This window comes from Oncorhynchus kisutch, linkage group LG25 (genome assembly GCF_002021735.2).
Source record: "Oncorhynchus kisutch isolate 150728-3 linkage group LG25, Okis_V2, whole genome shotgun sequence".
Classification (NCBI taxonomy): domain Eukaryota; kingdom Metazoa; phylum Chordata; class Actinopteri; order Salmoniformes; family Salmonidae; genus Oncorhynchus; species Oncorhynchus kisutch.
The window spans coordinates 26,013,525-26,026,952 of NC_034198.2; the positions used below are offsets into that span (position 1 = coordinate 26,013,525).

At 43.9% G+C, this 13,428-nt stretch overlaps 1 protein-coding gene across 2 annotated transcripts in view; it reads left to right on the plus strand.

The window, feature by feature from the left end:
* LOC109870196 (polypeptide N-acetylgalactosaminyltransferase 2-like) overlaps positions 1–13,428 on the plus strand; it is a 96,765-nt gene that overhangs the window by 74,642 nt on the left and 8,695 nt on the right. For both annotated transcript variants that reach the window (XM_020460600.2, XM_020460602.2), the window contains exons 4-8: positions 9,267–9,365; positions 9,502–9,569; positions 10,110–10,175; positions 11,426–11,547; positions 12,838–12,925. In XM_020460600.2, the coding sequence (XP_020316189.1) occupies positions 9,267–9,365; positions 9,502–9,569; positions 10,110–10,175; positions 11,426–11,547; positions 12,838–12,925 (443 nt within the window). The remainder of the gene's footprint in view (positions 1–9,266; positions 9,366–9,501; positions 9,570–10,109; positions 10,176–11,425; positions 11,548–12,837; positions 12,926–13,428) is intronic.

Genomic DNA, 13,428 nt, shown 5'->3' on the forward strand with positions numbered 1-13,428 from the left:
AGGGAGTACAGGAGAGGGCTCAGAACGCACCCTTGTAGGGCCCCAGTGTTGAGGATCAGTGGGGTGGAGATGTTGTTGCCTACCCTCACCACCTGGGGGCAGCCCGTCAGGAAGTCCAGTACCCAGTTGCACAGGGCGGGGTCGAGACCCAGGTTCTCGAGCTTGATGATGAGTTTGGAGAGTACTATGGTGTTACATGCTGAGCTGTAGTCGATGAACAGCATTCTCACATAGGTAGGGCAGTGTGGTTGTGATTGCGTCATCTGTGGACCTATTGGGGCGCTAAAAGCAAATTGGAATGGGTCTAGGGTGTTGGGTAGGGTGGAGGTGATATGGTCCTTGACTAGTCTCTCAAAGCACTTCATGATGACGGAAGTGAGTGCTAAGGGGCAATAGTCGTTTAGCTCAGTTATCCTTAGCTGTCTTGGGAACAGGAACAATGGTGGCCCTCTTGAAGCATGTGGGGACAGCAGACTTGCCAGCTGGTCTGCGCATGCTCTGAGGATGCGGCTGGGGATGCCGTCTGGGCCTGAAGCCTCGCGAGGGTTAACACGTTTAAATGTTTTATTCAAGTTGGACGCGGTGAAGGAGAGTCCACAGGTTTTGGTGGCGGGTCATGTCAGTGGCACTGTATTGTCCTCAAGGCGAGCAAATAAGTTGTTTAATTTGTCTGGGAGCAAGACGTTGGTGTCCGCGACAGGTTGGTTTTCTTTTTGTAATCCGTGATTGACTGCCATATACATCCCGTGTCTGAGTCATTGAATTGCGACTCTACTTTGTCTCTATACTGACGCTTAGCTTGTTTGATTGCCTTGCGGAGGGAATAGCTACACTGTATGTATTCGGTCATGTTTCCGGTCACCTTGCCCTGGTTGAAAGCAGTGGTTCGCGCTTTCAGTTTTGTGCGGATGCTGCCATCAATCCACGGTTTCTTGTTTGGGAATGTTTTAATAGTTGCTGCGGGTACGACATCGCCAATGCACTTGCTAATTAACTCGCTCACTGAATCAGCGTATTCATCAATGTTGTTGTTTGACGCAGTGCGGAACATATCCCAATCCACGTGATCGAAGCAATCTGGAAGCGAGGAATCAGATTGGTCGGACCAGCGTTGAACAGACCTGAGCGCGGGAGCTTCCTGTTTTAGTCTCTGTCTATAGGCTGGGAGCAACAAAATGGAGTCGTGGTTAGCTTTTCCAAAAGGAGGGCGGGGCAGGGCCTTATATGCTTCGTGGAAGATAGAATAACAATGATCCAGCCCTGGTAGCACAATCATTATGCTGATAGAATTTAGGGAGTCTTGTTTTCAGATTAGACTTGTTAAAATCCCCAGCTACTATGAATGCAGCCTCAGGATATGTGGTTTCCAGCTTACATAGAGTCAAATAAAGTTTGTTCAGGGCCATCTGTGTGTGCTTGGGGGGGAATATATGCGGCTGTGATTATAATCGAAGAGAATTCTCTTGGTAGATAATGCGGTCGACATTTCATTGTGAGGAATTCTAAGTCAGGTGAACAGAAGGACTTGAGTTCCTGTATGTTGTTATGATCACACCACGTCTCTTTAATCATAAGGCATACCCCCCCCCCCTGCCCCTCTTCTTACCAGAGAGATGCTTGTATCTGTCGGCGCGATGCGTGAAGAAACCAGGTGGCTGTACCGACTCCGATAGCGTGTCTCGAGTGAGCCATGTTTCCATGAAGCAAAAAACGTTAGTCTCTCTGGAATGCTAACCTTGCTCGGATTTCATCAACCTTGTTGTCAAGAGACTGGACATTGGCGAGTAGTATGTTTGGGAGCGGTGCACGATGTGCCCGTCTCTGGAGCCTGACCAGAAGACCGCTTCGTCTGTCCATTTTAAGGTGACGTTGTTTTGATTTGCCGACTGGGATCCGATCCATTGTCCTGGGTGGTGGGCAAAACACAGGATCCGCTTCGGGAAAGTCGTATTCCTGGTCGTAATGATGGTGAGTTGACGTTGCTCTTATATCCAGTAATTCCTCCCGACTGTATGTAATAAAACCAATGTAAGAAATAACACGTAAAAAAAACAAAATACTGCATAGTTTCCTAGGAACGCGAAGTGGCCATCCAACTAACGCAAATAACAGAGTAACAGCTACTTTGCTCTTATTTTGGCTGCACTGTTTGATGTGACTGTAAGTAGCTAGCAAGTAAGGAATAAGAACATTTGCAGCCAGTATGGCAACGGAACATTTAGAACAAACGGCTGGGTCGCGTCTCTGGCAGCCGGACCGATAGAATGGACGAGCAGCTGGCTTAGGTAGCAACCCTAGATTTGTGTCGAGACTATATCTTGTGGAAGGATGAAATAGTATGAATAAATTCATCAAAATAATATTTTTTATGAAAATATGTCAATCATTATTTGAATATGTTGGTAACCCGTTTAAGTATAAAAGTGATAATTCCCTCGAAGCCGGTGTTTGGAGGATATATTTGCACGGTTTGCCGACCCTCGATTTCGTCTTGGGCCTAACAACACCCGTGCCAATATATCTTCCAAACACCGGCTTCGAGGGCATTATCACTTAGTTGTGGTCCAACGATGTCAATGTCCTGCTTGATTTATGTCTCTGGGTGGGCCAGGTCAATAGAGCTTAGATAGATACTCCAGAGAGAACCTTCAGATAACAGGAATCCTACTCTGGAAGAGCTTCGTCCATTATCCCTGTCAGTTTAACATATTCATCTCACTCTTGTCATCCAGTTAAGAGAATCCCTGCTTTTTTATTTGCACCGGGAAACCTCTGTGGCCTCTCTCTTATACCCTCGGATTTCCATAATGTTTGAATTCCGGACTATACAAAGCAAATTAGCATGAGATTTATCTTCATGTGTGTAATGGATTCTTTATCTCTTTGGGAGGGTGTACATGGCCAAGTGGGTTGGTTTTTGAGTCAAATGGCTGTGACTAAGGCAGGTGCCCAGGGACTTCCCCAATAATGCAATATCATATTGAACTGGAAGTGCCCTTTACCGTTTTATAACTGATGCCCAGTCATCTGCCACTGCTTTGGGTATTCTGATGTCGAGGCCTTTTGGCCCGGTGGGACACAGTGTGTTACAAGAGAAAATATCGAAGAGAGTGAAGGGGTGGCAAGGGGCAGGATGATCCATCAAAGTGCATACAATTTGACAAAGGACGGGTTGTAGAAGAGTGGGGGAGCACAGAAGCCAATGTGTTGGAATGCTAATGAGAGGGTGCGGTCGGTGGCTGTAACAATGTGGCTTTCCCTCTCTGGCATTCTGATCAATGTTTTCTGGTGGCCCAGGAGTCGCCCCTGCTCCACATTGGTGCCCTCATGTCAGCCCAAGGAGTGGTGCTCAAAGGTACAATTGATTATCCTGTGGTCTCCCCCCGCCCTGTGCTCCCCGGGACCTAGAGCACTATCCCTGCCCAGATGTCAGGACAGGAGGGCCAAATCCATATGTCATGAGTAAGTCGAAGAGTTGTTGTTTTGGGCTTCAGTGGTGGATTGAAATGTCTGCTACTCCTTGTAAATGGAAACATGGTGTCTGGTATAGGACTTGTGTATGTTGATAAGATTACACCACTGATTCCTGGCAGGTTTTCGTGTTATTTTTCTGATACTTTACATAGCATGGATCAAATATGACATTGGCCAGATGTAGCAGGCATTGAAGCAATGTTTATTGAGCTACAACATTTTGATTTAGCTAAAATATAACATAACATCTGATAAATATTCTCTACCGTCGATGCTCGTGGGTCATGTTGACAGCAGTGTTCTTCAGTGGCCACAAATTAATATATTGAGGTCAGCATTTCTGCCACTCTGTGAAAACACTTTCTCCCGCTTTCCCATCTGGCTGATGCAAATATAATAGTGGGTGGGCACTGGGCGGTAAACAAAACAAAAATCTCTGGATGTCGATACATATTTATAAGTCATTGCCGTCTGCAATTAAAGCCTGATTATTCAAAAACATGATTATGGTATTTGTGTGAGTAAAATATGTATTTGTGTGTCACTCAAAGCAGTTGCCTCTAGAATCTAGACAACTGCTCATACTGTACCTGCATATGTCATTGGAATTTTGGGCAATCATTCAGTTGACAGTAACAAATATAAAATGGCAATTTTTAACCATCCACAGGTTTAATCATCATTTTCTCTGCATAATGAATTATTTTCCTGTTCATTTCTCATGACATTTTTGCTGGACTTGGACAAACATTCTTGTCCCCGCATGTTCTAGATTAATCAGTAGCTTGATTACGGTTGTTCCTGAAGCTGCAGGACAAATGCATTCCAGTCCAAAAAATAAGTAAATTGTGCTTCTTACATTAGATGGTGTTCTCAGAATTAATGTAAAATATCCAATTTATATACAGATTTTGGAATCACTAGGGAAAGCACTATAGTATTACTTAAGTCACCAGTAAGTAACGGTTTGGGGAGGCCTGTGGTGTTCTTAGCTAACACAGAGTTCACCATCTCTCGTTATCGTCTGTGGATCCCACGATCTAAAGAGCTGGAAGTTACTCAACTCTGTCTCTGCAAAGTACCTAAAATAATGCTCTCGAAAGTTGTAGGATGTGACTATCTCATTCATGTTTACAATTGGCTCATTAATACCCCTCCTCTCCCCTGTAACTATTCCCCAGGTCGTTGCTGCAAATGAGAACGTGTTTTCAGTCAATTTACCTGGTAAAATAACGGATAAATAAAATAAAAAATAAAAATGTGTAATACACTAAGCATTTAGCCACTCCACCATACTGTACATAGGTCTGTGGTTTATGACTGGGGCAGGTATGCAGGAAGTCTTGTCAGGGATGTCTGTGTCCCAGCACAGGCTTCCTATTGATCCTTCTGACAAGTCTGCCCATACTTTGTCAGGAGTTGCAGTTCAGGAACTGACGCGTGCTTCTGGCTGTGGTCAGTGCATCTGCAGGAAAGTTCTCCAAATGGAATGCAGGGTCACATCTCCTGCCAATATTGCAGTCATCAGGAACCAGACTGAAATATTAGTCATCAGAAACCAGGCTGAATGTGAACATCGATATTTCAGCTTTTTGTCTTCTCTCCTCTGTTGTTATGTGGATGAGTATTGCAATGAGTGCTACAACAACAGCACACTCATCTTTGCTTTCTCCCAAATGCCCTGTTTTCAGCTTTCACCCTGTCCTGTTAGTCTTAAAAAGGAAATGGGGAAGAATTCACAGTGATTGATTTGTTTACTCCAGAGGTACTGCATGCTGATTTAATTTCCCATGTGTCTGTAGAGAGCTGTAACTTCTAGGAGGGGATTGAATTGTATCTCTCACCCGTCAATGTGCCAGGTTCACAGTATGTGCTCCGGTGAAAGTTATTTAATGCTGAGGTCTCTGTATACATAGTTGCTGGATATCAGTGCCAGGGGGTGGCACATTGATTTGTTTGCTTCACCAGCTTGGCTCCTCTCACTGTGTGTGTGGGTTGAAGTATGTGAGGGTTAAATCTACGCCGGTTCACCATATATGGCTGTAGTTGTCAGTGTATTTGAACCAAGGATAGGTTTCCTCTGTAATTGACATTAACGTGGTTCTGACTGATATGATTCGGTGAAAACAATCTTTATTGTACATATTGGTTTCCATGACACTACAGGATTAGGCCAGTGTCTTTGAAAGTTTCATGTCTTCTTCACTGAGAATTGAGTTGCGCTCTCCCAGTGCCTGGCTGAAACAGTTGGCATGCGAGTAAAAGAGGACCATTTGGAGGACCATTTCTCAACAGAGTGCATCATGGGTACTTCCTGTTTGAGCTTCTAGTTATAGAGTCATGATCTGATTTTCAAGATGAGGGAGGACCTTGTATGCTTGCTTGTGGTCTAGGACTTTATCACCCCTAGTGGCGAAGAAGACGTGTTGATTAAAATCACCAACAAAAAGGAAAGCAGTTGCATGGTTACGTGCTTGTTTATAGCCTCGTATAGTTTAAGTGCCAGGTTGTTGATTTTCTCGTCCTTGTGTGTGTGTGTGTGTGTGTGTGTGTGTGTGTGTGTGTGTGTGTGTGTGTAATGTAATGTAATGTAATGTAATGTACATACATACAAATTGGTCTACACGGACAAGTTCTGTCCTGGTTTAGATCTTATCTGTCGGAAAGATATCAGTTTGTCTCTGTGAATGGTTTGTCCTCTGTAAACTGTAAATTTCAGTGTTCCTCAAGGTTCTGTTTTAGGACCACTATTGTTTTCACTGTATTTTACCTCTTGGGGATGTCATTCGAAAACATAATGTTAACTTTCACTGCTACAGCTGTACATTTCAATGAAACATGGTGAAGACCCAAAATTGCCCTCACTAGAAGCATGTGTTTCAGACATAAGGAAGTGGATGGCTGCAAACTTTCTACTTTTAAACTCGGACAAAACAGTGATGCTTGTTCTAGGTCCCAAGAAACAAAGAGATCTTCTGTTGAATCTGACAATTAATCTTAATGGTTGTACAGTCATCTCAAATAAAACTGTGAAGGACCTCAGCGTTACTCTGGACCCTGATCTCTCTTTTGAAGAACATATCAAGACTGTTTCAAGGACAGCTTTTTCCCCATCTACGTAACATTGAAAAAATCAGAAACTTTCTGTCCAAAAATGATGCAGAAAAATTTATCCATGCTTTTGTCACTTCTAGGTTAGACTACTGCAATGCTCTACTTTCCGGCTACCCGGATAAAGCACTAAATAAACTTCAGTTAGTGCTAAATACGGCTGCTAGAATCCTGACAAGAACCCAAAATGTTTATCATATTACTCCAGTGCTAGCCTCCCTACACTGGTTTCCTGTCAAGGCAAGGGCTGATTTCAAGGTTTTACTGCTAACCTACAAAGCATTACATGGGCTTGCTCCTACCTATCTCTCTGATTTGGTCCTGCCGTACATACCTACACGTACGCTATGGTCACAAGATGCAGGCCTCCTAATTGTCCCTAGAATTTCTAAGCAAACAGCTGGAGGCAAGGCTTTCTCCTGCAGAGCTCCATTTTTATGGAATGGTCTGCCTACCCATGTGAGAGACGCAAACTCGGTCTCAACCTTTAAGTCTTTACTGAAGACTCATCTCTTCAGTGGGTCCATAATTTGCAAATAAATTCATTAGAAATCCTACAATGGGATTTTCTGGATTTTTTCTCTTCTCATTTTGTCAGTCATAGTTGAAGTGTACCTATGATGAAAATTACAAGCCTCATCTTTTTAAGTGGGAGAACTTGCACAATTGGTGGCTGACTAAATACTTTTTAAGGGGTGGCATTTGACCATCAGCTAGGTGATGGTTCGAGACTTCCATTGCGCTAGAGTCGGCACACCATTTGCTGTAGATGAAGAGGCATACCACTCCCCCTCTCAATTTCCCTGAATCCGATGTCCTGTCCACTCGGGGGAATGGAGAATCCATCGAGTTGGATAGCCTTCACCTTGCCAGGGCTCACCCTCTCTTGCCTCTCTTTCGCCGGCGTTTCCTCTTGGATAGCCTGAAAATTGAGTCGGAATTACACAAAGAGACCACGGCAGATGAGATACATGTTGTGCAAAAAAAGTAATGATAAACGCCAAAAGTATCACAAAATAGCAAAGTTGGGTCCGAGCTCGCAAGATGACAGCCATACAATACGGCTCCATCTTTCCTGTCTCTGCACTGCCTGCAGCTGTCTGCCCAGCACCATCGAACACTTAGATGAGAGATTCCGCCTCCTCTGATTCTTGTCACAACAGATGCCTTTTATTTCTGTGTCCTTTTTTTTGTTGTTGACCAGTTTAAATTGCTTGGCTTCTTTAATCTTCAGACAGACCATTAACTTGGATGGCAGGAGACATGGAGGCCGCAGGTCTTAATTGGAATGTTTTATGTATGGTCTGTTGTCGACCCAGCGTGGACTCGGTAACCACTGTCTGCCGTTTTGGCCACTCTCTCCAATTCTAATGAAGCGTTCTCAGTGTACACTGCCGGATACATATTTAATGAGGGAGGTGAGCCAGTTACATTATGAGGCGCAGAACGGCCTGCACGTGAGGCCACCAAAGGACCAGGCAGTAGACTATACAAAGCAACTCATCAGCTGTTTTTGTTTTTCTTTTGTGCTTGTCTTTTATATCCCCTCCCTACAGTATCTTGTTACTGACACCTCATTTTAATTACATAGCTCAGAGGGACCTACATTACATGCCATACATGAAGTATGAAGCCTAATTATTGTCTGTGCAATGAAAAGGGAGTGCCACAGTTTTTTTCGATGGTACAGCAAGATGGTGTCAAGGGCTTGGTTAAGCCTGGGATGGTTTATTAGACTGGTTTAGATCCATTTGAAGAACAGAGAAGCAGCCTTCAGCATGGACTTTAATGCGAATGCAGTCCTAACAGTAATGTGGGTTAATTTAAGTATTTATATTTGAAATACTTATTTTCTGTATATTTTAGTATTTTCAAATGACGTGTCCAATTCACCTTCTATTTTCCAATAGCTTACTTTTTTCCAAATAAATGTTTAATACCCCGAAGACCAACCAGACCTGGGTTCAAATGCTTGGGGTATTTTAAAAAATGTGTATTTGAAAATACACTGAGTATTTTCAGTATTTTTCTTGGCCCGGATGATACAGTACTTGCTGTGCTCTGTACTATGTGGACTACTCCCATAGTTGACCTCTGCTCTGGGAACTATGAGCAGCTATTTTTTGCCTGGAGTGATTCCTGCTAAGGGAGAGTCGTGTCTTGTCTTGTAACTCCTTTAGGAAGCATTGATTGACGTCAAAGCCTTATTCTTGTCCCTCCATTTCTCCATCTTCTCTCCAAGGAGGCTCGTCATGGGCAGTCTCTGTGTCGATGGGTTTGACTTGGGGAACCTCTATGCTCTCACCCACACTCAAAGCCGAAGCTGCTGGTGACTGGACTCTAGCGGATTAGCCCATCTCTGTCATATTGAAATCTTAAGGGGCTTGTCTGAGCCTCCATTGCTTAAGCAAGCAAGACTTGCTGTCGATCATATCTTCACCAAACCGTCACAAGAGTGTGTGCAAAATAGAGCCTATTTTAATGTAGGATACAGATCGAAAACATTGGTCTGGGCCCGGAGATTTAAACTCCAAAAGCTAAAGTTATTCAGCCAGCGTGTTGGAGCACACAACACCAGCTAATTTTAAAATCTTGTTAAAAGGTAGATAATTGGTCCTTTTTGGTCATTGAGTGTGTTTTCAGTGCCCTAATAAATTTGCGTGTTTTCCTGTCTCCTTCAGCTGCCGGCATAAACAGTGGAAGACTGAGCTGCCTGCTTCGAGTGTGGTCATTACCTTCCACAATGAGGCCCGCTCAGCTCTGCTCCGCACCGTAGTCAGGTGAGTACACACACACACACACACACACACACACACACACACACACACACACACACACACACACACACACACACAGTCTAGGCCTGGAGATACTAACCCATGTCTAACCCTCTCCTCTCCCTCCCTCCCTCTCCAGTGTTCTTAAGAAGAGTCCCCCACACCTTGTCAAGGAGATTATCCTGGTGGACGATTACAGCGACAACCGTGAGTTTCTGTTTGATGAGTGGCCTTAACTCTCTCTCTTTTGCCCTGTGCCTCTGTCACTCTGGATCAGTACTAGCACTGGTTTAGAGGTTCCAGGCCCTTCTCTCCCCCACCACCCAGTCTGTAAACTAAAGCCCCTGTCCTGAACCATTGTCGAGCCTCCCTCCCTCTCAACTCTGGGTGACCCCCAAACCTAAGGGCACATGCCTCTTGCTTGGGCTTTGATGGCTGTGCACTCCAGACACTTTAACAGACATCACGCCTATCATATGTTTTTTTTATTTCCCTCCATAGTTTTCATCAAGGTCTCTTGTTGCACATTAAAGTGTTTTGAGATAGATTGAAGCTACTTTGATATTTGAGTCGTTCTAGAGTTGTTGTCCGTCATTGTCTGGGCCACTGCGTAAACCTTTGGTCCCTCTTTATATGATACAGAACTGAAGGAAGTCTTCATAAACCCATTACAAGGCCTATATAGATGTTTCTTTGACATGTATATAGATGGTTTATTTTAATAACCTTTGGTGTCTCGTGGTTCAGCGGAGGATGGAGCCTTGTTGGGGAAAATTGAGAAGATCCGGGTTCTTCGAAATGATCGCCGAGAAGGTGAGTGGACATATGGGAAAAGGAATACAACTGTTAGTTGGAAATGAGTGGTCAGGCTTCATTCATCATAGTATTTGAATCCCATTTTTATTGACCTTGTCCAACGCTGCATATACCTTAATCAGTGATTTGCCAGTTGTAAAAGCAGAGAAATATTATTTGGGCTAGGAAAGGATTGAGTTTAAAACAGAGTCCTGATTGTTAGGGCAATTCTCATGAAAAGCACTGAACAGGTTTATAGGGGCCAACGGGGAGAAAATATACACTCTAGAACAATGAAGAGTTTGTAACAAACAGAGTATATTTTTGAAAAGTGCTTTGTGTGCTGTCCAATAGAAAGAACATTGGGCCAAAAAATACCTGGCTGCAGTCCTCTGTTCATTATCGCTATCTCTGCAAAACTGATTACCTCATTTACAACTCCACAATCGCACACTGCCCCCTTCAACCAATTAAGCATAAATTTAATTATCGAACCCGGGATCAAAGAAAGTTAATATGAGCTAGCACTTCAGCAAAGATACTAGATGACTTCAGAAGTCCATTAAAACTAACTAATTAAATACACTGAGTGTACAAAACATTAAGAACACCTTCCTAATATGGAGTTCCACCCCCCTTTTGCCTTCAGAACAGCTTCAATTCATCAGGGCATGGACTCTACAAGGTGTCAAGCGTTCCACAGGGATGCTGGCCCATGTTGACTCCAATGCTTCCCACAGTTGTGTCAAGTTGTCTGGATGTCCTTTGGGTGGTGGACCATTCTTGATACACACAGGAAACTGTTGAGCGTGAAAAACCCATCAGTGTTGCAGTTCTTGACACAAACTGGTGTTCCTGGCATCTACTACCATACCCCGTTCAAATGCAATCTTTTGTCTTGTCCATTAACCCTCTGAATGGCACACATACACAATCCATGTCTCAATTGTCTCTAGGTTTAAAAATCATTCTCCTCCAATTCATCTTCACTGGATAGATCAAGTGACATCAATAAGGGATCATAGCTTTCACCTGAATTCACCTGGTCAGACGATGTCATGGAAAGAGCAGGTGTTCCTAATGTTTTGTACTCTCATTGCAGCTATCACTTTAATAATTTAACCATATTTTGGTGATATGCACATCCCAAACTTCAGAGAACCGGTGTTGGGCAATAAGTATACTTAGATAAAGAAGTTAGAGCCTCGCACACATGAATAGCCCATTGTGTATTTGTAGATTACATCATGTTGTTGACACCTCCACAGGTCTAATGAGATCTCGGGTGAGGGGGGCCGACGCAGCCACTGCCAATGTTCTCACCTTCCTGGACAGCCATTGCGAGTGTAACGAACACTGGCTGGAACCGCTGCTGGAAAGAGTGGCTGAGGTCAGTGTGTCCCACAGTCACAGAACACACACCTGACATTGAGTGCTGCTCACTGCGCTGATCTGTTGAGTTGTTGTGTTGGCAGAGAGAGGAGAGCGCACCTGGAGATTTCTCAGACAGGCAGGAAGAAAGACACAAAGACATGCAGACACTGGCAGGGGGCAGGTGGACAGACAGACAGACAGCCAGACAGACAGCCAGACACCCACAATGACAGGCGGACGGACGGACAGACAGACACACTGATGGATAAACACACTGACAGACATTGGTGATTCAGAGGGGCTGAGACGAGCACAGGTAACGTTAGACACACTCAAGGTTCTTAAATGGATACACAGACAGAGGGACAGTTTGGGGTTCAGCCAGGTAGGGTAAACATGACTAGTTGCTAAAGAATGCAATATCGACAAGCTTCAAGAGTATTACCTACTGTACGTGTCACTCAGTTGTGGGGAGGAGCTGCCGCACCCTCCGCTAGCAAACAAGTGCATTGCACCAGGACGTGCATCCTGTTGGGCACCTGCCCATCAAGGACAGTTCAAAGACACACACACACACAAAGACACACACACGCGCTTGCAAACAAACAGAATAACACAGCCTTTCAACCCCTCTTGAGTTTTCCATGATTTGTTACTGTGTTCACTTGGCTTCAACACTTGTTTACTGCTGTCGGGTCTGAACACAGTTTAGGAAAAACTAAGTAATATGATTTAATGAGCTCTAACTCACCGTTGGTTTGACCAATCTTCCATGGAACACTGTCACTGCTGTAGTTCTGTTGTTCCAACAAAAGACTTGGAATAGCTCTGCAATGATTCAATCCATCTGATTATGTCACTCTCAGCAAATCATCCACTTCCCTTTTGGAAATCTATTTGTGTTCTGGCTGCGTTAGGCTTATATATTTAAGTACAAATTTGGGCAAACGTTTGACTCGCCGTAGATCTGTTTTGGACTAACTTTGTTATAGCTTTTATCCAGTGTCTGGATTGAAATTATGCAGTAGTTTTACTGAATATTTCAGTCCTTCAGTAATGCTGAATTCAGATCCAGTGGACAGTCTCTCAATTGGTTTGAATTGAGAGACCACCTACCTCTGATGCCCCCATGCCCATCCCATAAAATACTTTGTGGCTTCTTTTGGTTAAAATTAACAGTTTTGGTGGCAGAGGGGCCTGGATGTTGGGAGTCTTTGTGGACCGCCTGGAAAATAATGTAGCAAAATCTAGCGGAACACTCTGGATCTTTGTGTCCCATCTTAATCTCTCTTTACTTCTCCAACAGGACAAAACGCGAGTTGTTTCCCCCATCATCGACGTCATCAACATGGACAACTTCCAGTACGTAGGTGCCTCGGCCGATCTCAAAGGAGGTAAATCCCACTCATCTACGCCAGCAGCTTTCCTTTCCTCTCTAGGGCAGGCTGGCCTTTAGGAAAATCACACTGCAGTTTTCCACTCGGTGCCCAAAAACACCTTCTGCCAAAGATGTCTAGGTTTTTTGGTGTGTGTGGCTGGCTGGCTGTGCCTGCGCATGTGTGTGAAAGCAAAGAAGAGAATAAGTACATGATAAATCTTGAAAATGGGAATGCCCTTTGGAATGGAAGCTATTTGATTGATTCGTCCAAGGATATAGGCAGATAACATTAGCACGGTGTCGTTGTGTATTCTATACGGCTTATGAGAAGTGTTATGTACAGCCATAAGAAAATAGAGGGAATGCCACAGATATGTGATCTATCAGATAGGCATTGTGTTATATAAGTTTTAGTAGGAATACAATCACATCTGACAACCAGCGCGGCTTTTTCCTGTTGTCAAAATGACTAAACTCTTATTCACTTGAAATCACTTGAAACCTAATCTGTACCTGGTG